Source organism: Bactrocera tryoni, chromosome 2 (genome assembly GCF_016617805.1).
Source record: "Bactrocera tryoni isolate S06 chromosome 2, CSIRO_BtryS06_freeze2, whole genome shotgun sequence".
Classification (NCBI taxonomy): domain Eukaryota; kingdom Metazoa; phylum Arthropoda; class Insecta; order Diptera; family Tephritidae; genus Bactrocera; species Bactrocera tryoni.
The window spans coordinates 59049296-59072300 of NC_052500.1; the positions used below are offsets into that span (position 1 = coordinate 59049296).

The 23005-nt window shown below is 38.3% G+C and overlaps 1 protein-coding gene across 7 annotated transcripts; it reads right to left on the reverse strand.

The window, feature by feature from the left end:
* Positions 1-2356: 2356 nt before the first annotated feature.
* Positions 2357-22918, reverse strand: LOC120767933 (E3 ubiquitin-protein ligase Ufd4). Of its 7 annotated transcripts, none has more exons than XM_040094292.1 (12): positions 22610-22918; positions 21482-21553; positions 20166-20305; positions 18322-20068; positions 17506-17773; positions 17042-17260; positions 16552-16587; positions 8999-12523; positions 8495-8760; positions 6476-7663; positions 5403-6418; positions 4289-4571 (listed from the first exon to the last, which is right to left on the reverse strand). In XM_040094292.1, the coding sequence occupies exons 3-12, from the start codon at positions 20303-20305 to the stop codon at positions 4289-4291; spliced, it is 8688 nt and encodes a 2895-aa protein (XP_039950226.1). In that variant the 5' UTR covers positions 21482-21553; positions 22610-22918. The 7 variants fall into 7 exon arrangements, with proteins under 7 accessions (XP_039950233.1, XP_039950229.1, XP_039950231.1 ...); XM_040094293.1 differs by lacking the exon at positions 22610-22918 and adding an exon at positions 22336-22494; XM_040094299.1 differs by lacking the exon at positions 16552-16587 and having other exon boundaries at positions 2357-4571; positions 8507-8760.
* Positions 22919-23005: the final 87 nt, after the last annotated feature.

Genomic DNA, 23005 nt, shown 5'->3' on the forward strand with positions numbered 1-23005 from the left:
ACCAACTTGGTCTCGTTTTTACTATCTAACGGAGAAACACGAGGCCTATTTGATCTTTGTATTATTTAAAGCTTCTAACTACTGAATTGAGTTGTGGAAACAGCCCGTTTGGAACAGCCAGTTTGGAAAAAGAAGCGATAATACTCTGAACGATAGTTATACTTCTGCTCAGTTATTCGGATTATACGTACATAAGTCGAAATAACTCTTCGAAAGTGGATTGCTTATTTCGGAAAGACTATAAGGGCACAAATGACGTAAAGGGCTTAGTTCACCGTTATCGGAATTTATCCGGATTTTATTCGACCAAAAACTTTTTTTTTGCTATCTAACCCTGTTCGGATCGGTAAGTTTTAAAAGTTATAATCGGTGCATCAAGAGAGGGGTGCAAATAATGTATTAAAAGTAGGGCTCCAACTATCGAAGCTGCAACAACTCGCATGCATCTGCATGTCGCATGCCCGACGGCAGCACTTGAAGTTATGCTATTGCTCACACAACTTCACCGCGTAATCGGCCAGATAGCCAAACACACACTACTCTAAATGACAGCAGAAGGATGTGGCAGAGGTAAGGTAATTTCATCCAAGCGGATGAAAGAATTAAGTGGTGTAACACCATTGGCTCTTCTCCCAAGGAATAAAAAGGGTAAACTTTACCAAAAAGTTCAAGGTTAAACTTAGCAGCAAGGCTGAATTGAATGATTCCACTTCGTGCTCATACTTAGGGATAGTACAATCAAGTGATACACCGACTGCTCGAAAACGTCGAAGGAAATTGATGCAGGAGTCGCAGGACTACGCACAAAACTATCCATACCCATGGGAAGTTTTGCAACCATTTTTCAAGCGGAAGTCTTTGCCATATATCGGTGCGTAGAGATAAACCTCCAACGCAACTATCGCAACGAACGTATAAACATACTTAGTGATAGTCAAGCGGCACTTAAAGCAATCTCTGCCTATGAAATCAAATCGTTACTAGTGCGGGAATGTAGAGAGCGTAATAATCAACACTGACTACTGCAAACTGGAGATGCACTTATATAACACGGGCCTAGCTTCTTGCGCAAATTGGCGGTTCTGCAACAGGGAACCTAAAACTACAGAACACCTACTAATTGACTGCATAGCAGTCTGCAGACGCAGGATAAAGGCCGTGGGATCCATGTTTCCAAATAGCGATCACAACGCCTACGTGGACTTCTCCCCTCTTCTTCTTCTTAATTGGCGTAGACACCGCTTACGCGATTATAGCTGAGTTAACAACAGCACGCCAGTCGTTTCTTCTTTTCGCAACGTGGCGCCAATTGGATATTCCAAGCGAAGCCAGGTCCTCCTCCACTTGGTCCTTCCAACGGAGTGCAGGTCTTCCTCTTCCTCTGCTTCCCCCGGCGGGTACTGCGTCGAATACTTTCAGAGCTGGAGTGTTTTCGTCCATCCGGACAACATGACCTAGCCAGCGTAGCCGCTGTCTTTTAATTCGCTGAACTATGTCAATGTCGTCGTATATCGTTCCATCGAATGCGATATTCGCCGTGGCCAATGCGCAAAGGACCATAAATCTTTCGCAGAACCTTTCTCTCGAAAACTCGTAACGTCGACTCATCGGTTGCTGTCATCGTCCAAGCCTCTGCATCATATAGCAGGACGGGAATTATGAGCAACTTATAGAGTTTGGCTTTTGTTCGTCGAGAGAGGACTTTACTTTTCAATTGCCTACTCAGTCCGAAGTAGCATCTGTTATCAAGAGCAATCCTGAGTTGGATTTTCCGGCTGACATTATTGGTGGTGTTAATACTGGTTCCTAAATAAACGAAATTATCTACAACTTCAAAGTTATGACTGTCAACAGTGACGTGAGAGCCAAGTCGCGATTGCGACGACTGTTTTTTTTTTGATGTCAGGAGATATTTCGTCTTGCCCTCGTTCACTGCCAGACCCATTTTCTGTGCTTCCTTGTCCAGTCTGGAGAAAGCAGAAATAACGGCACGAGTGTAGAGGGCGATGATATCAATATCATCGGCATACGCTAGCAGCTGTGCACTGCTATAAAAGATTGTACCTGCTCGATTAAGTTCTGCAGATCGAATAATTTTCTCCAGCAGCAGATTGAAGAAGTCGCACGAAAGGGAGTCGCCTTGTCTGAAACTTCGTTTGGTATCGAACGGCTCGGAGAAGTCCTTCTCTCCCTATCGAGTAGCAATATTAGTTCATTGAACAAAGTGACCCAAAGCAAGGGCGATGGGATGCCTCCTTGATGGAAGCCACAAGTGATCTGATGTGCTTTTGTACCTTATCCATGCACAATGCCTCGATGTTATTTCAACAATTAAAATGACAAACACTTTGTTACATATTTGTTTACTACCGATAAGATTTTATTTGCTTTAAGAGAGTAACTTTTAAAATTATTCAGAAAAAATGTCTAATAACATTGTGTATGTGATCAATTATTAATTATTTTTGAAGCATAGCTTTCTCTTTTGCTGTGGTCGATTACCGCTGCGGCAAACATATACATACTTTTTCATAGCAACTGACCTGTTCACATTTTTCACTTACAAAAATTATGATTTTCAATAAGCACTGTGTGTATTTATGTAGATGTAAACATTATACAAACATATATAACTTGCTACTGTATTTCCCCATCTGATGCAATGGCATTACATATACACCACTTTATGACTGCTATATCCTTTGACTTATCTATGTTTATATTGTTTTTATTTTTTTTATATTGTGTGTTACATACATTTTTGCTTAGTTTTGTGTAAATTGTATATTGAAACACTCGCATACAACCGATTACTTGCGCTCATTTCCCTTTCGCTCTCGCTTGTTCGCTTTATGCTTGTCTCTTTAGCTATAAAAAAAAGCTCTATTGTTGTTGTTTTTGTTTTTGCTATTTTATTTTTACTTTTAGCATATGTATATATGTATGTATGTTATAAATAGTATGCACGAGTATGTGGTATAAGGATTTGGTGGTTATCAAATTGTGGGTACACTTCAGTAATGATATTTCTTGTTTTTGTTTTTTTTTTTCAATATTAGTTTTTCAAGTATTCCATTATATAAGTTTTGAAAATCACCAAGCAGCGAAATGCTTTGAAAATTACTTGAAAATTGCCTTGCTTCAAACTTTAATTTAAAAACATGTTCAGACATGTTTGCAGCACAAATTAATGCACTTTATTTTTGTATGCAAATACTCTGCATGACGATTTCTGGCCAGGTGTGTCAAAAGTAGGCACCGTTGTTGTTGTAGCTGCTGTTAATTTTCACAAAATAAAGTTTTAATTCAAAAGGAAATGTGCCAATTTCAACAAAAAAAAAAAATGCTTTGCCTTCGAATTTTACTTACAGTGCTTGTTGCTGTTGCAAATGCTAGCAAGCAATTTAATATTTGTGCTATTGGTGGTTTTCTGATATTAATAATACACCAGTATATAATTGTGTGAATATTGAAATATTGTATTGTAGTTGATTTTCTATATATGTATGTATGTATCAATATTGTATATACGCGTAAGTTAGGTAGTCATCAACAAGTTAATTAATTTTTAATGAAAAGAAAACAAACAAACATATATATACATAATATAAGCTAGTTTCATCTGTGAATTTAATTTGCTATTTGCCGCGTATTTTGCTGTTTTGCTGTTTTTTTTTTTTATTTTTGCCTTTTCTCTCTATTATTTAACTATTTGTGTAATAATGTTGCAGCAGCTAGTTAGGAAATAGTTGAAGCGCCACTTGCAGTTTCATATTCAGCCAAAGTTTTCTTTTTTGCTTTAGTTGGTGCACTACTTGGTTTTTTGCTCTACTTAGATTTGGTTTTTTTCTTCTTTTATTACATACACACACAGTTTTAGTTGTTGTTTCTGCCTAACTTTTTTACACATTGCCACCACTTGGGTACAAAACAAGAATGCTCATGTCGTTTCGTTGACTTTTTCTTTCACGTGCTATTTTAAGAAAATTTCCTGTTTTTTTTAAATATATAGCGTATATATGTAAGTTACACTTCCTAAATTTATACATCAAAAAAAAATAATAATTATAATTATAATAATAATAGTAGTAATAAACTCAGCAGAGAAAAAAGATAAAAGATAAAACAATTTCATCACCATCAACTGAAAATTGTTCAATTGTTCTCGTAGAAACGCCTAACAATGTTAACGCCCAATTTGAAATTTCGGCAAATGCTTAAGATTAATATGTATAGAGACGTATGTAAGTAAATTATTTAAACACATATTGTATGTTATGTATGTATATTAATTCAAATGGAATCCTTTCTCTTTTGTTGCAGTCAGTAAACGCTCTTTCATTATCTCCTCGGTCTGATAATCGGGCAGCTTGAGGTAATGCACGCAGGTGTTTACCGATGGATAACTACCATCGCCGGCATCTACTTTACGTACGACTGTTAAACGTGGATGCAAGTTAGCTAGACCGCCTGGTGGTAGACTACTGCAGCCGGTGGTGAATTGTAGGAACGCCTTACGCTCGGGTCCTGTCATACTCATTAGTACGTTGACAAAACGCAAGAAGCCAGGGCTGCCAAGAAAAAATACGTTTTAATTCCATATTAGTATATATGTATATATGAAAATATATTTGCAATATAAAAATGTGTATGTATGAGAAAATAAATATCAATGTCATCAAATATCTTTGCAAATTTTTCAGATTTCTGTCGCCGCGTAAACTAGAGTACGTATCTACAAATATTTATCTCAGAGAGAGTATCTGTCTATCTCAATCCTAATAGGGATGGGGGTAATTTCTCTTTTGGTATTGCTCGTTGCGTTCATGGAAGTCCATCAACTCGAGCCGGAGTTTTATTCACCCTCTCTCCTTCAATCAGAGATGCCCTACGTTACTTGCCAAATAAGCCAAAGGGTAGAAATACATTATCAACACATAAAAAAGATTTCCATACAAGAACTGATTTTGATCGTTCAGTTTATAAAGTAGCAATATGCTATAGTGGCCCGTATCAGTAGTCACGACAAATTCTTATTCCATTCCCACCACAGTTGGATCTAAGTTATCGGAACGGCACCTACAACCTTGCTACAACAACAACAACTACAAAAATTTCTTATTCAGGAGAAAAGGACGTATGCATATTATCAGGTCCATATCTCATAAACTGGGTGACAAGTTCGCATATATACTACAGACGAACATTGTTTAAGCGAGTCAGTTCGGCACTCTTAATACCAATATCCATACTGTGCATGCTATAACAACTGTATAAGTAGAGATAAGAAATGCTTGTCATCGATAAAGTCGAATGCTCTCTGACAAGCTTTCTACCCTACAACTCTAAAAGCCGTCAATAACTAATATATCTTTCGTATTCTCGAGTGTTCCAACACTTACCTGTCTTTGGAGTAACCAAGTTTGGGTTCTGTGTAGTTGATGAGATCTTCACGCGTCCATTGCGGATTTTGCTCGCCGCAAATCATCATACGCGCCTCGGCCGGACTGAATGCGGCCAACTTTTTCAGTGGGAACACTTCACAGAAACCACGATGAAATGCTTCCAACTGTTTGGCAATGCCATCTTGCAAAACATAATTTATCAACAGATCGCAATATTCTTCCAAATTGTTAAGCGTAACATCAATGTTGGCGCCATTTGGTACCAGTTCAGCATACGGATAACCGTAAACAGAAGAACTGGGTAAATAGGTAAATGTCAAGGTTAAATCCTCCAAATCGATTTCCTCATTTCGTTTAGTACGTAATTTCAGTGCGGCTAAATATTCACGCCTCTGTTCGGGCGTGAGTGAAGCGTCACCCTCAACAGCCTGTTTGCGTGCAACCAGCTCCTGCAATTCTCTTATAAACTCATAACGTATCGGATCGATTTCGGCGAGATTTTCATACGTCAAAATACCATCATACCAACTGGTAAGGGTGGCGTTGTTATATTCCGTGTTGGTGTTACCACCGACACCACTTAATAGTTTCGAGCAAGTTTCGGCCAATTCGGAATCCTCAGATACAACGGATGAGGTCATCGGATCTTCGGAGACAGGATTCGATTGAATCTGATGTACACCACGTGATAGCACTTTATTGTGGCATAACAATTTTAGGAACGAGTTCGAAAGTGGTAAATCCACTAAACGCATATCTTGCAGCACTTTAGCTAAAAATACACCAAGGAACCAAAAGTATTTCGATACACGGTCGCAAATTTCCGAATTTTGCGGTAATGGCGCTGGGAAAAGACCGTGCTCGCGACGATTCACATAATAACCGACTGGCTTAATATCATCGTTGGCTATTAGATGTTCAGTTTGATCGCTTTGAGCTTTGTCGGGTAACTCCAGATCGGCGTCATCACACAGCCACATGCAAAGATCGGTGCGCTGTAGTTCGGCTGCGACCTGAAAAAAAAAATAAATAGTAATTTTTTACGTTTTTTAGTGACAAGTTAAACTTACCAGTGCAAAGAACTCCAGTGTGGGTCCCAGACCAGTACCCTGTTCGCCCACAAATTCCACCTCGAGCACTGACTTGCGATTGCAGTGCACCTTCATCACCTGCATGGCCCACTCGAGCAGATTCTCATTGCGTGGCACCTTAACGCGCTCATGCTTCAAACGGCCGACACGGAACTCGTGCTGATCATCACGTCGTGGACTGAGTCCGGGCATGCGTTGACGCTCCAAGGTGACATCTCGTTGCGATTGTAGGCAAACAATACTACGCGAAGCTCCAAATGCAGTGAAATTGAAGTATAGCTGGCGTGTTTCGAATGGAAACAGGAACGGACAAGCCTGATTGAGATCTTCACACCAATTGGGCAAAGAATTGCTTGCCAACACCAAGGGGTCCTGTATCTGTTGTTGTAGTTTGTTTGTGATTTTCTTACTCATAAACAGTTCGTGTGGCAGATTGCCGCCAGTTGTTGCATTTGCATCAGCGCTAACGGTTGTTGTATTTACGACTTCGCTGATGCTCTCCTTTTGATTGAGCGCATTCAATTGGCTCAGCAATTGCAAAACATCATCAACTGAGCAGGTGACATTCTCAGATGTTGTGAATTCGCCGCGTATGGGAGAATTTGGTGAGAGTGTAGATGCGCCGCTCTTTGACGATACCACTGGTGTATTCGGACCATCGTCACACTCCATAACAATGCCACTGATGCCGCCGCTAATGCACTCTTGTGGCGTCACCTCGCGATAAACAATGGTGTACGTGGGTTCCCAGGCTTTGCGGAACTTATCTGTCTTGTTCAATTGCGAAACTTGCAAAAGCTCCTGCACGGCACGGAATATCGTCCACTCGCTATTACTCAATTCGATTTCGACATCTGGTACACCACCTATGCTGGGTCCACGCAGCACCAACGATAGTACTGGCTGTGGTAGCGGTACATGCTCATCTTGACGCAGCGATTCAGCACTGGTACCCGGTGCTGGTATATCCAAGTCTGATGTTTGATTGACATTAGTACGTCCAGGGCGGGGATCGAAGGCTGGTATCAGTGCGGAGAACTGACGCTTTAGCACAAATTCATCATCCCACGATTTGCGCTTGCTCACGCCGGCCAAACGATTCTCCAAGGTCTCATCGTCCATGAAGGTCAGCAAATTGCGGGAAACCATCACCTGCAGCAATGTGTTCTAAACGGCGAAAGAAAGACTTATGTAAGTTGACAATTCTGTTACAAAATGTTAGCATTAAAACACACAAAGCTTTGCGAAAGACTGGAATACAATCTGTAACACAGGGGATAGACAGTAACCTTCGGCTGTACCGAAGCTCTAATACCCTTTACAAGTGCATTTTTTATAGCATAAAAGAGTATAAAAAGATATTTTTTCTGATTTTGAACGATCGGTTTGAATGGCAGCTAAGCTATAGTTGTCTGATCTGAACAATATGTACGGAGACTGTACTGAGACTGGAATGCCTTGAATAGTAATGTATGCCAAATTTCGGGAAGACATCGTTTGAAATAAAAAAGTTTTTCATTAAAGAATTTGATGTCAATGTCAATTCAATTTGCAGCTTCTTGGAGAGGAAAGGACGAGTGCAAAATTTCAGAGCGATATCTCAAAAACTAAGAGGCAAGTTCGAGTATATACAAACAAACAGACAGACTCACATGACTAAGTCGACTCAGCTCGGCACGCTGAGTTATAAACTTTATGAAGTATCTGACTTATGCTTCTGGGCTTTACAAACTTCGCGGCAAGCTTAATATATTCTGTTCAGAGTATAACAATCGTAAATACCAGGCAAGTAAAATTATTTAAAATACATACATCAAACAGACTACTAATAAGAACACAACAATTTCGTATCTATGAACAATTTAAACGATTCTAAAATCACGATTGCTGTGAATGTCTTAATCAGTAACTTTTATAAAAGTAAGAAGACGCATGCAGACAGGAAAAGCACATAAATAAAAAAAGTAAAAAAGTGCATTAAGATTGCAACAGAATTACCAATCGACTTACTCCAACTTCTTCGTATTCGTCTTCGTTCTCTTCATCATCGTTGTCTTCGTCCATTTCATCGTCATCGTCCATATCGCCAAGTAAAGCTGGTGCACGACAACTCTCCAAGAAATCTTCTAATGAAACTTGTTCGCTATCACTCGAAGTTGATGTGAGACTCATCGTTAGTGCCGGATTTATAGATGTTTGAACTTGTTGACCAGCCGAGGAGTTGCCATTACCAGCTGTGCCAGTATTTGAACCACTACTGTTGCCTATTATGGACAAACATTTGAAAAAATTAATTAATTACAAATTAATTAAGAATAATATTTAATTAAAAATTAGTTAGGGAAGATAATAATTAAGCAAAATTAAGTAAGAAAAATAAAAATAGAAAAATTAAAAAAAATATCAAAAAAATTAATTAAAAAGTAAAATAAGGTATTTTATGTACAAAATATATATTGTTTTCAATATAAAGATTAATAATATGAAGCGCAAATGACATACCGGCATTATTAGATGAGAGACTTGGATAACTTTGGGCGGTGCTCAATAGACCCGAGTGAAAATTGCTCGATAATGCTAATTTCACGAGGCTCGTTACCGAATTCGGTCCACGTGGGAAGAAAGAGCTGGTGCCAACACTCTGATTATTGCGCTCATTCGAATTCGAATTGGAGCTGATCATTTGGTTGTTCTGCAGATTTGTTGTGCCTTGCGAGGTGCGACGTCGTGCCATGGCGGCAAAAGTCTCCAAAAGTCCAGTATGACTGGTCACTTCAGATTGTGAGGTGGTCTCCGAAACAGATGTCGTAGTCAGATTAGGCACACTGACACTCATTTGATTCGACACGGAGACATTAACATTATCGGCGGAACCGCCCAATTGCTGTGTATTGTCAACAGGCTGTAAGTCGCCCGTATGTTGTTGGTCAACTTCAAGCTGCGGTGGTGGTGGTTGTAGCTGTTGAGCTTGTTGTTCGCTAACACTAGTCGATCTATTGGTGGTCAATGTAGTACTGGGTATACCGGAGAGGTTTTTATATTCTGCCAAATCAATGTTACTTCGTTTCTCTGTGTCGACCTTCAGAGCGGGCGTGCGTACAGACTTCTCGACTGCGGTAGCGCTGCAATCGACCACCACCGAAGTGCCCGAGGTGTCTGTAGAGAGCTGATCGGTGCCGCTTTCAGGCTTACCGGTCACATTTGAGAACTTAACGGCTGATGTCATTAAATTTGCCGCCGAGAGTGAAAGTATATCCGAAGATAGGATATTATTGGTGTTGTTGCGTATCATGTCGACACCATCGCGCATTTTATCGATCATCTCCAAAGCCTCCGACGAGAACTGTGACACACGCTGGCCAGCTGATGTATTCGCGCGTAAATTGACTAAAAGCCCCTTGCCCATGCTGCCGCTGGCGCTTGCCGAATTATTGGCATTCATTTTATTGTTGGCCTCAATATTTGTGGATTTCGGTTCATCGCTGCTTTGTTGCAACGATACACTACGCAGTAACGGACCAGTAGTGTTTGATGGCGTTGCTGATGTGCTTGAAACGCCACCCGTTGCTTGAGTGCCAACCACGCCGGCATTGCCAAATATAGCGGCCAAAGCATTGCGGCTACTACTGCCACCGTAACCAGTTGAGGAACTCACTGTGCTGCCACTGACATTAGACGTATTCGCCTCAGACAACACCAAATTTTCGGTTATTGTAGCCAAGTCGGAGACAACATTCGCATTAATAGCCTGCATCGAGTTGTTAATGGCCGAAAGATCGGCAATATTTTCACGTTCACGCAATAAGCTAACACCGCTACCACCAGTTGTTGCCGAACTACCCATGCCGCTGCCTTCACCATCATCACCACTATTGCCGGCTGTGGAATTGAGCATTTGCGTCTTGGCCGAACTAAAGACACTCTCAGTGATAGCCTCAACAGCTTGCTTCCAAGCCAAGTTATCAGCGGATGCTGCCTGATCAGAAGGCACTTCCGTGTTTCGATTGATTTCAGTAGCCTCGGGCAGTGATGGCGTCGAGCTGGACTTGCGTGATGTAAGCGTGCCGGCCTTTTCGAATTTTTTGCCACCAGCCGCACCTGCTGTTTGGCCGGCTGCTGTAACAGCAGTCACCGGTGCAATTGAAGTGCCACCCTCGAACATGGATAAATTGTCGCAGTTTGCCAATTTCAAATCATATTTACCCTCGGCACCCATACGATACGAATTACGTCCGCCATGATCCCACTTCACATCGATCCAACCATTGTGTATCTCGCCAGTAACGCTGCCCTCACAGCAACCATCCTGATCATCCCAATGCCAGTCAACGCCACGCACTACACGTGCGCCCGTCGTTATATGCTTGAGTTGTGCGCGTATTTGACGACGCTCCTTGCGTATTTTAGCCTCTGCTTCCTTGGCGCCTTTACCAATGTCATCGCAGATGCTCACCACGCGTCCATAAATCTCGAAACCGCTAAGACTGAGATAATGTGTCTGACCCGAGGCATTACGTCCATTCTGTTGTACGCGTATGTGACGGAAACCGTGCATCTCATCGGGTGCGCACACTATGGGCCACGTAGCAGTGCTACCGGGCTCCACCAAACTCTTGTCATCCGTGTGTGTAACAAGCGTAGTCCAAGTGATACCATCCTTTGAACCTTGTAACATCCAATTTCGTAGTGCCGAACGTCCGTAGCCGCGTGCATGACGCAAAGTGTAGGCATTGGGAATTATATAGACACCGAGGTCTATAGCGAACCAGGCTTTCTTATTGTCTTTTGTGTGACAGTTCACCGACACGCTATCACGCGAGAGTATGTCCTCCAACTTACCATATGGCAGTGTCTTGCCTTCCGAGCTGGTCACTTGCACCAGACCATACTGTGCCGGATTCACCCAATCACAGGTGCCACCATTTGAGCCGATATAGTACATAAGACCCTCTTCATCGAAATCGTAATGATGCTTAAAGACCATACCTTGACGATGTTCACGCAATTTCTTTAGATAATGGTACGTAGAACGATCCATGTCATACCATTGTTTGGCAACCATTTTCAGCAAATACTTAGCCAACTGACCGACTGTGGCTAAGGGTTCCATTTTCAAAGTGCGACCGGTGCGATCGAAAAGCGTCGTCTCACAGGCGGCACGCTCCAAACGGAAACGCAAACGTTTAGTTAAAATCTGTAAACCATAACTTGCGCCAGGAGCATCATACATATAGATAGGCAATTTTTCGGTGCTCTCCAAAACGGCCACCAACTTTTGCACCAATATGCTGGCGGTGGTGTTGCGTACATCGCCGCTGGGCAGCTTGGCATCAAAAATGCATTGTTTGAAAATATTTATGCGCTGTTTTAGCATTTTATTGGTTTTGTTGCGTGATAAGCCATTATCCCAATAATTCTTCGAGAGTACCGCCACCAAGGCTTGCACAAGCCCAGACGAATGCATCTCATACGCACTAACCACACCGTCTTCGTGCAACAGTTGTGCCAACTCATTCAGTGATGTGCGTAATTTCTCTTGCCAATTCGAGTGTGGCGACAAGCGTTGCTCCTCCAATGCGACTTCGATTTGCTTTACAATGGAGGTGAGCTTGGCGACAGCACCGCGCGGCACCGCTTGCGCTGCTTTGAAGTATTTATTATAAAGATCGCGTGCTAAATTCTTTACTTGTGTCTTCTGAACTTCGGTTTTGGTTTTTATTTTCTTCTTCTTGCCGGTGGACCAACCGGAGGCAAAGTCGGGACCGAGCGTATGCTCGGCAGTAAAGGTATGTTTGGTGCCACGATTGCTCTCGAATATGAAACCGGGCAACTCATCTTGTAAAATGGTCACTTGATGACCTTCAGTGTTGTGTATTTGTAACTGATTGGGTTTCTGTGATTGAAGCACCCAATTTCCGACGACCAGTCGCAAAACGCTTACAGTCGGCAGTATGGGTTGCGAAGGTGTGCCGGGGCGTACAGCAGAACGTGCACGCAACAATTTCTCGAGAAACTCACCACGGTTTTCTGTAATGGTAATATAAATATATGTGCATAAGAAATGTTTTGAAAGAAAAATCCAAAAATATAAGGCTTTAATAAAGTGTGCTTCCTCTAATGCAGTTACTGCGAGTTTTATTAATATATCCACTATACTAATATTAAGGAACAGCGAACGAACAAATTAGAGGTGCTAATTTAGGGATTTAGATAAGACAAAATGACAATTGACAATGTTGTGGTGTTAAATGTTAGGTTAGATTGGATTTAGGTAACATAAGAATTTATCGAGTCCTATGTCTATTTTTAGTTCAAAATAGTATAATAAACAATTCATATTTTTGGTTTGAAAAGTAAAATATTCAACTGTAAACTATAAATGGAAAATGCGAATTAAAGAATCAATGATTTTATGGAAAACAAATGTTTGTTTCTCCAAAATATAAAATACGTTGTTTCTACTTTAAAAAAAAAATTTTTTTTTAATTTTTCTGTATGAAAGAGAGCACATGACGCATAAATGTTATATTACATACATACAAGTATATATATACATACATACATATTACGATGTGAAAGCCGATACTCATCTGGGGACACGACTTGTAAATTCAAAACGTACATCTAGTATCCAAGCAAATTTTGTTGCTAATTGGAATTTAACACCGTTAACTAATTTTGATATCTCGTCTAATTCAATCTGATTTGATTTTTAATACTTAAATAAAATTTTGACAATGCGTTGTTAAAAACATGCTCGTTTTTTAACTTCTATTAGTTACACAATTAAAACATTTGAATTTTTAAAGTGTGTAATGTGATGTTGCACAGGCCAGATAAGATTACAAGCAAATAAAAATATGATGACTGCATGAAAAATCAATATTAATTCTTTAAAAAACGAAACAAGTAAAAAAGTCAACTTCGGCTGCACGGTAGTTATAATACTCTTCAAAGGTGCATTTCTTTTAGTATAAAAGTGTATAAAATGAAAAAGAGTGATTTTGCCTCAAGACCACACGTTTCCACGACAGTCGGGTCTAAGTATCCGGAACGGACCTGGGTTTGTAACCGGCCAGGAACTGTCAACTCTGCACCATTCCTCGAAATTACTTCAGGAATGTTTTCTGCCGTTACAACAACACATACGATAACGCAAAAAGCTTTCGCCTTACACAGGGCAGAAGAATACACATTCCCACGACAGACGGGTCTAAGTATCCAGAACGGCCCCGGATTTGTATCCAGCCAGGGACTGTCAAACCTGCACCATTCCTCGAAATTACTTCAGGAATGTTTTCTGCCGTTACAACAACAGCCTGAATAGTTCCAGGAGTTTGCCGGGCGCTACTGAGGTGATGTGATCCCTGCTGATATAAATAAAGGCTGATTAACTTACATATAAGATCAATCCTAGCGGATACTTCGTGACAATCCTAATATACCCTGTCGTTAGAGTATACAAATTGTACACTCGAATATATGTTTAATAAAGTCTGTAGAAAGGAATTTGATTCCATATTCTTTACTCCAAACCAAACTTTAACCAAAAAGCACTTATCGGATATGTTGGATTTTCCAAATTGGATGATGTGCCTCGAATACCATTTCTGGACAGCAAATACTATATCTCCATTTCGTATAGACACCCACACTTTTTTCTTTAATTGTCGAGAGTGAATTTTGAATGAAGTATGAAAATTAGAATGCTCCAAAGCTTCTGGTTACGTCAACCCGACTGTCGTTCGTGGGAAAGAATATAAAGAAAGACGTCTTCTGGTTCTTACCAAAAATAATGTGGACTAGAGACGTCGCTCAACTATATTTTTTTGCATTCATCGTTCTCTCCCTTGTACTTTTATAAGGAAAGAATACTGTTTATGCTGTTGCTTTCTAATTGAAATCGGTAGGTGTTTCCATGCGAATTTCCTTTTCCAGGATGGTATTGCAAGTAAAGTTAAAAGCTTGATGAGCAAATATGTAAACTTCAATTTTTTTCGACGAAATGTTTCCTAAATATTGTATTAGAAGCGTTATATATTTAATGGGTGCTTAGTGTACTAACGCATGACTGACTCTCAAGTTTGATTTTGGGAATGTTTTCTTTCAAGTAAAGGATGTAGAGCTGATAAATAATATATTTTTGATATAGATTTGTTATGGACTTTTAGTATATGGTTTATATGGTAAATTTCCTCAACCTTAATGTTCAGATGTAGTTTTTTATAATATTATAATATGTGGTTTATCCACATTTTTGATATTTTTTGCTTTCAACCGATCAAAAGACACTTCAAATACATTTTGTGGTTCATATAAATGTATGTTTTTTTGTAGAATATAAATAGTAAATGAGCTTAAGGTCCAATCATTTATTTCTTTCAAAATATTTGTCAGCGATTTCTCGAGTTTTATGCGTTTGACACTCAACGGAAACAAATGTACAATAGATACATACATAGGCATGAGGGAAGGTATCAAGTCCACTCGCTTTGCTTATTTGAGTTAAAACTTTTGAAAATGTTTTTTTTTTGGCTCTAGCATATTTATAAAAACGAAACCTGGCACATTTGCACTAAGAGTTGCTGATAAATTTATTTATATACACATAGTATGTATGTATGTATGTACATATAATATGTATGCATTTCAAATTAATTGGATTATTTTTTATGGTTTAGATTTTTATTTATTTCCTTTTTACCAAATTTTAAAATAATGCAAAGGAATTATTTTATCACTAATATTTGTATAAAGGTGCAAAGTCCTCAAGGGGTTATAGTACATTTCGAATGCACCACATATACCAGCCGATCAAATTTGGCTCGAAGTGGTCCATTTAAACTGCTCGCAAAAACTGAATCGATATTTTTTTCGATACAAATTTTTCCCTATATTATTGAAATCTTTTGTTTGTTTTGTGTGAAGTTTGATTTTCTTATGTCAATTAGTGTGTGTTTGACAGCTGTTTGTTTACAACGTGAAAAATTTAACAACATATTTGCTTGTAATTTTGTGTTTAGAATGGAATCGCGTCTACGGAATCATTGAAAAGGCTGTTTTGCGGAGTCTACTTTCTTTCACGACCACAAGTATTTGAGTGGCACAAGGCATTCACCGAAAAAGTTAAAGAAACCGTACTTGAAAAAAGTCGGGTTGTCATTAGAGTGATAGCAGAGTATCTAAATATTTCTTATGGATCGACTCAACATATTTTGGTTAATATTTTGGGTATGAAGCGTGTACCAGAGTGAAAGGTCTCAAAAGATTTTCTTGACAACGTAGTTTGAAAACAATTTGCTCGTTAACCTGCTTATTCTCTAACCAGCTAGTGCTACCTATTATTCTAGAATATGGAACAGTAAATTTAGTCCCCATTCACGGACTCAATGATTGAGTACTCTACATTCATCAAATACAACATAAATCGTGATAAGACGTGGGTTTAGCAATATGACTTCGAAACTGTCCAAAATCTAGCGAAAGTCGTTTCAAAAATGAGCGAAACCGAAAGAAGGCACCGAAGGCCATCACATCCGAGGCTTATAACAGGTGAATGGAAAATTTACTTAAGCGTTGGTATGCTTCTATTTGCTCAGAAGCCTATTTTGAAGGGATATTCAAGAATTTTAGTTTTTTTGTCAGTCCCTCTCAAATTTGATGAATATACACACATTTTCTCAAAGGATAATTATTGGATTAAATAATTGGTTTAAGTGTTAAGTAAAATAGAATCAATTAGTATTGTGAATAATGGACGCTACAAGTTAATGTCACTTTATACAATTGCATCGGTATTTTATTAAATAACACGAAAATTAATATAAATCAGTTACAAATTAATCACAAATAAGTTACAAAATTTAATGAAAATTTTAAAGCGAATTCAATTTAGCAAAATAATTTTATGGACGCGCAATTAGAATATTATAACAAAAGCACAAATGCAACGAAACATCAAATCAATTTAACAAAATAAACAACAACAAAGCTAAACATGAAATGAGGAACGTATACAAATGAACAAAAAAAAAATAAGGTATAAATTCTCTCACCTTCACTAGTAACAGAATCCATGCCACGACCCCTTCCTACGACGTAAAAACAGGTGTATTGTTTTTTTTTTAATGAATTGAAAACAAATGATAATAGTATAGAATCTAGTGTTATATATGTTCAAAATTCAGCACAGCTAAAGGCTATAGCCGTAAAAAAGTTACACCGAATTTTAAAATTTTAGTTTTTCATTGGTTTGGCGTTTAAAAATAGTGAAAATAAAGAAAAATCAAGCATTTGGTAGGGAACACTTAAAAACAATTATATTGTATATGGTATATTAGATAACAATTAGGCCCATGCAAGAGATTTTGGGTATTTACTAGTCACTTTTCTTTGTTTTGGATAAACTTTTAATTGTAACCGTGCACACTAAGCGCATATAATTTCTTAATACAAAAATAAAAATAATATTTATGCTATTTTTAACGAGTAGAAATATGCATTTGTTCTAAACTTGAGTGTAGGTGGTATGCTATATTGAATTACCTGAACTGTCATTGCCATTTTCAGGACTACCGCTAGAATACATTGTAGCCAACTTGCCGTCGAGTATAAAGCGGAACCAGCCATTCGAACCATTCGAAAGCTCCAATGCCGCTGAATCGGACCACACATACAAACAATCGCGTCCACGACAAATACTCCACTCATGCCAGTGATAAGCTTTGCCTTGAAGAATTTCTTTGGCATCCTCCATGGCGTCTTCTGTGCAAAAAGAAAAAGCATTAGATTAGGACATATAAAAAAATTGAATAATTTCGATACGATTTGGAAAATTTTAGTAATTTTTTAATTAAAAATCTGTTTATTTAGCTGTAATTAATTCGAGCCGCACTTGGTTAGCGGCATAGAAATATTTTTTATGCATTATTTGCAACCCTGATACCAATACCTAAACATTTCAAATATTAGTTAGAACTAAACTTACTAAATTATTCATATATGTATACCTGTTGCTGTAGTGGTCTGCTGCGTGGAACTGGTTATTCCACTGCTACTACTTTGATTTAGCTGATCTTCAACTGTCGTTGCTGTGATAGCGTTAGCTCCAACGTGCACAGTTGTTGTGGCATCATTGATTTCATTTTCCGGCTCCATTAGAGCCTGCACTTTAGAAAATACGCCAAGACGTGCAAAATGATCCAAAAATTCATCCTGTGTTTTACTCATTAGTTCTTCGATAATAGTTAACACCACCAAATGGCCATCATCGTCATCCTAAATAAAACGAGAAAGTAAAATAAATTAACAAATTAATATAATAAATGAAAAATATTTCAAGTTCTCAGTATTCTTTTTGAAACTAAATTTAAAGTTCTCTCGATAGAATAAAGGTATCAAGCACCAAACGAATTTTATGATCCAATCGGTACTCGGCGTATAAAAAACAAGAAAAAACGTTCACTTCACCACCAAAGCTATAATGCCCTACACAGCTAATATTTTATAATATAAAATGTTATAAAAGGATTTATATGTTGATATTGATCGGTCTGTTTGTATGCCAGTTATACTATGCTATAGTGATCCCATCTGAACAACTTGTTCGGAAATTAGTGCGCTGTATTAAAGAAAAAACTACGCTAAATTTCGTGAAAATATATTGTCAAAATAAAAAAACTTTCACTCAATAACCTGATTTTGATCGGTCAGTTTGTATAACAGCTGTACGCTTTAGTGGTCCGATATCGACGTCTACGACAAATGAGCAGTTCTGTGTTGTTTAATTTATAACAAGCACTTATAAAACGAAAAAATGTACAAACCTCATTGTCTAACACGCTGGCCACCACTTCCACCAACAACGTTCCCAAATTTTGCGCGTTTGTGCTCGTAACAGCTATCGTCTCCAGCTGCAATTGTGGTTCACAAAGACCTTTTAAAACACCCGACTGCGCATACTGCACCATTTTCTTGATGAGACCAAGACTGGCACGCCTAACGCTGGCCAACATTGTGCCCTGGAACGTGCGACAGAAAACCGGTAAAAATAATTTCAAATAAATTGGTGCCATTTCTGGATCACCACGCGGTTCTAATGTGCCATTATCGTCGGCGCCGTCCTTGTTTGCCGCCAAATTGCCAGCAGCCATCCATTCGCCGGGTGATTGCAATATGGCAGCCACCTCACGATGACCATCATCGGCGCGTTCACGTGCTTTATCTAGTGGTGTTTTACCATCTTCATCGCGCAAATCTGGATAAGCGCCATATTTTAATAGCACTTTCGCTATACTTGGTCGACCAAAGCAAGCGGCATAATGTAGGGATGAGCTGCGTTGTCCCTTATTCACATCAGCGCCCTTTTCGCACAAATACTCGACCATCTCAAGCGTGCCGAAGGCGGATGCCCAATTTAGTAAGGTCTGACCAACATCATCCATACAGTTGACATCGATGCCACCCGATTCGATAGCTTCTTGCAGCGCTTCGGTATCCTTTGAACGTATGCAATCGATCAATTGGCGATGTGTACGTTCGGCACTCGAATCATTGCGTCGTACACGTGCTGCCAGCTGTCCTTGAGCGCCACCGGCTGTGCCAACACGATTCAATGCTTGACGTCCCTCGAATAGTAATAGTAAAAGTAAATCGGCCAAACGCATACAATCTAACACACAGCGTTCATCACCCTTCAATGCACGTTCAATTGCGTCTGGCAATTGGGAGCGTAACAAATCGTGTGTAATAGACGGCGAACCACGACATAAGGTGGACAACAAAGATATGGTTGTTGAAATCGATTGTGATGTCCTTGAAGGATCACTTGTTGCAGTTGGTTTGTTCTGCGTAGCTGTTGTTGTTGTAACGCTGCTTATGCTGTCGTTATTGCTACCACTGCCAGTGGTGGTGGTCGAAGTTGAAGCGCCGGTAGTTGCCCCTGGACTGGCAGCGGTTGTTGTTGTATTATTGATGGGTCCCGCAGCATTGCCCAAACGTTTCAACAGTTCTTCCACAAGTCCGTACTCAGCCAAAGGGGCTGGATCTACCCATTTGCGCGTATAGCGATCAGCAACAGAAGCGAAACATTTAAGCGCACCATCTGCTACCATTGGATCCTCATGTTGCAGCAGTGTACTTAAACTTTCGACGCAATTTTGAATGCATGGTGCATTCGGTTCTACTTTGGTGCAGAGACGTGACACCACCGCCATAGCGGAGTGCAATGTATCCTTATGTACTTGTGAACCACAATCACGTATGAAGGTGAGTACACAATTTAAGCCGCCACCATCGAAGACGGCACCCGCCTCACGGGTACAAATCAATTCCAATACCTTGATGCATTGTTCGGCTAAATCGCGTGAGGTGCGCGATGATAAATCGGCGACAACCAAACGGTTGCAAATCGCTTTAATAGCACCATCGATAGCCACAATGCGGCGGGTGCATTCAGCTGATACGTCAAGATAATATGTAATAGCGCGTGCGGTAACCTCGAGGACATTTTCTGGTGCGAGGTCATCCAAAAATATTTTACAAAGCGCTGGTAAGAATGTGCGTGGTGGACAACTGTTGCAATATGGTGAGAAATTGAACATGTTGAATTAATTGCAAATGCAAAAAAGAAAAGAAACGGATTTTCCAAAAATGCTTAGCAATAACTCACCTTTCAAAGCACCGATCAACGTTATCGGACATAAGCAGAAGCATACATAGTTGCTCCAAGGCTATCAATTGCATGTCGCGCTCATCCCCCTGACCCATGGATAGCCATTCTAAGAGTGTTTCTGGATCAACGTCCCCCATCTGCAATTGAATTAGTAAAAAAAAAATAATTTTGTATTGAAATTTTGAAGTTTTGATAAATTGAAGTTAGAAAATTTATTTATATAAACAATTCCTTTTTTGATTTGATTTTTAATACATTTGTATTTACTGCCACTAGAGTTGAAATGTTTGTGCAAACTATTTTATGACATGATTCGAAAGTAGTAGACTTAAAAAGTATTAAAATTCTTCAAATATATAAATTTATATACACAACATAATAAATAATAATTAATTTAAATAATAAATTTTAACGATATATACATACATATGTGCCATAAAAAAGCAGAACATTGTATATGGAACAAATAAATGTTTTTACAGAAATTTTAATGAAAAATTATTCAGAATACCGGTTTTGAAATTAAATCGGCTTTATGATGTTGTTATTGTAACGGTAGAACACATTACTTCCGCCGAATCCTGCCTGAAGTAAATTAGTAAAATCCTTTATCCTTTATCTTTACCTCCGATTTTAAACTCAACTAGTAAACATTTACCTCGATTGCACCGTTGCGCTATATACTATAGTTGTCAGAACTGCACAATTTTTGGCAAACTTAGTAAAGATACTTTCTCAAATTAAAAAGATGGCTGTTCTCATGACAGTCGGGTCTATAAAATCACAGTGCTTCTTTTGGATTTCGCCAACATCGCGGTAAAATGAATACACCCTGATCATGTTATAAAAAGTAATATGTATGTACATATATTTAAAAAAGTAAAATACAAAAAAACAAATCGTACTGCGTATAAAGTATTGACTTGTTTGAGATTAGAAAAATAATTTGAATGTATTATGTTTGTACATTTATATACAAATCAAGGGTGTTTATACCCAGTGAAACACATTGAAAATATCATAATTGCGAGAGTCGTACAACGAGGGTTTTTCGCAACGCACTTTTATACAAATATACAAAATACGTGTATGTACATACATATATACACATAAAAGTAATTTGTAATCAATTATAAATTATTTTAATTGTTAAGCGGTTTTTGAATATGAATTCATCAAAATAAAACTCTATTACACGTAAAAGTAAGAAGTTACTTTCATTTATTTAATATTGTCACAAGCCTGCGATATAAACAAGTACGTTTAAAATAATGCTATAATATACATATACATTAATAAATTATTTTATATACCTTCGAATTTCTCGTGGTTCACTTCCACTTTTTGATGACTCGTTTTATCGATTATGTTTTACTGAGTGAAATCTGCAAAGAAAACATCATTCTCTTAAAGTTATAAAAATTGAAGTATAATACAAAATAATAATTAATATTACATTACAATAGCATTATACCCAAAGTGAAACGGTACCTTTCCGCCTTCCTGTCAAACGGTAAACGCAAAAAATAATAACGAAATTGTGGATTTTTTTCTCAAATTTTGCTTAATTCAGTAAATAAATTCCAATGAGGTTAATATCCCAAAAATGTATACATAGGTAGGCTCTCATCTTGATAAGGTACATACTTGTATATAAATATGTAAATGTGTAAAAACTTCTCGAAGAGATCCAAATATTTTTGTCCGTTCATATTTATTCACATATTGTAAGACATCTAAAAGCTCAACAATCACTTCAGCACAACATTTCATGTGCACATGTATATATGTACATACATATGTAAGTAAGAAATGATTTGCACACCTTTTCCAAAAGATGAACACACATGAGCTAATGACTCTTGTGAATACACAAATAAAGACACGCGACGGACAAAGCAGACAGTGAAAACGATGGCACAAATCTTGGAACAAAGGCACACGTCTTTTTCATTAACTTTACTTAGCTGTCGTCGTTTAGTTAATATTTTTTTATTTAGTCCAAACCTATTACAAATTTCGTATGAACTCACTCATGCACAACAATCAAATATGTAATTCCTCGGATTTCGAGAAATGAAAATAAATAAGAATATGTTTGCGTAAAAAAACTGAAGAAATCAATTTTAATATGAATGTGCAAAGGGAATTAGATTTTAGCTCTTACCATTTGATGATTGGACTGTAGTGTGAAGGGAGGCTAGCAAATAAAAACTCGAAAATTGGTTCGACTGAAGGGCAAAATAGAGGAGCGCAACGTCGAAGAAATCCAAATGGACGTTTTCACTATCGTTTCGTAAGATTTCCACAACTAACAATTTTTACGAAAAATTTAACATATTTTCTAATACCTTTTTAATGTTAATTATTACTGAGTACTTTATAGATTCACTATGTAATGTATAAAAATTATATATTAATTTGCAATCACATTCACTCACCACTTATTAAACTACTCCGTCATTTTCGTTGTTTTCCGTTTTTGTGTCTGCTAAATCCTCGGACAATCAGAGCTGCCAGACTACAATTGAATTATTGACAGTTATCACCGTTTATCATTCCCACTCTTCTAATTTTTTATTGGAAACTCTACTGACGATTGACATAAAGAAATTTTCCTAGATGAGTTTCACAACAGGATTACGATTTGCCTTTTGCTACCGAATTCTTCTTATGTATTAATTACACATCATAGAACACCACATAAATAAAATGATTTTTTTTATTTTAGTTAACGAACAATATTATAATTTATTTTAGTTCTTCGTTTCACAATTTGAGATGAGCGAAAATTTCGCAGCAAAAAGTCACACACAAACTGATTCAACTTGATAAAT

Bases quoted from the DNA above. Each gene is read 5' to 3' on its own strand.
- LOC120767933 (XM_040094294.1), bottom strand. From the start codon at position 20,305: ATGGGGGACGTTGATCCAGAAACACTCTTAGAATGGCTATCCATGGGT. The intron at 7,664-8,494 runs GTAATTCTGTTG...TTCGCCGTTTAG, and splicing joins AAGTTGGAGTAAGTCGATTG to AACACATTGCTGCAGGTGAT. The intron at 6,419-6,475 runs GTAAGTTTAACT...TTTTTTTTTCAG, and splicing joins CACTGGAGTTCTTTGCACTG to GTCGCAGCCGAACTACAGCG.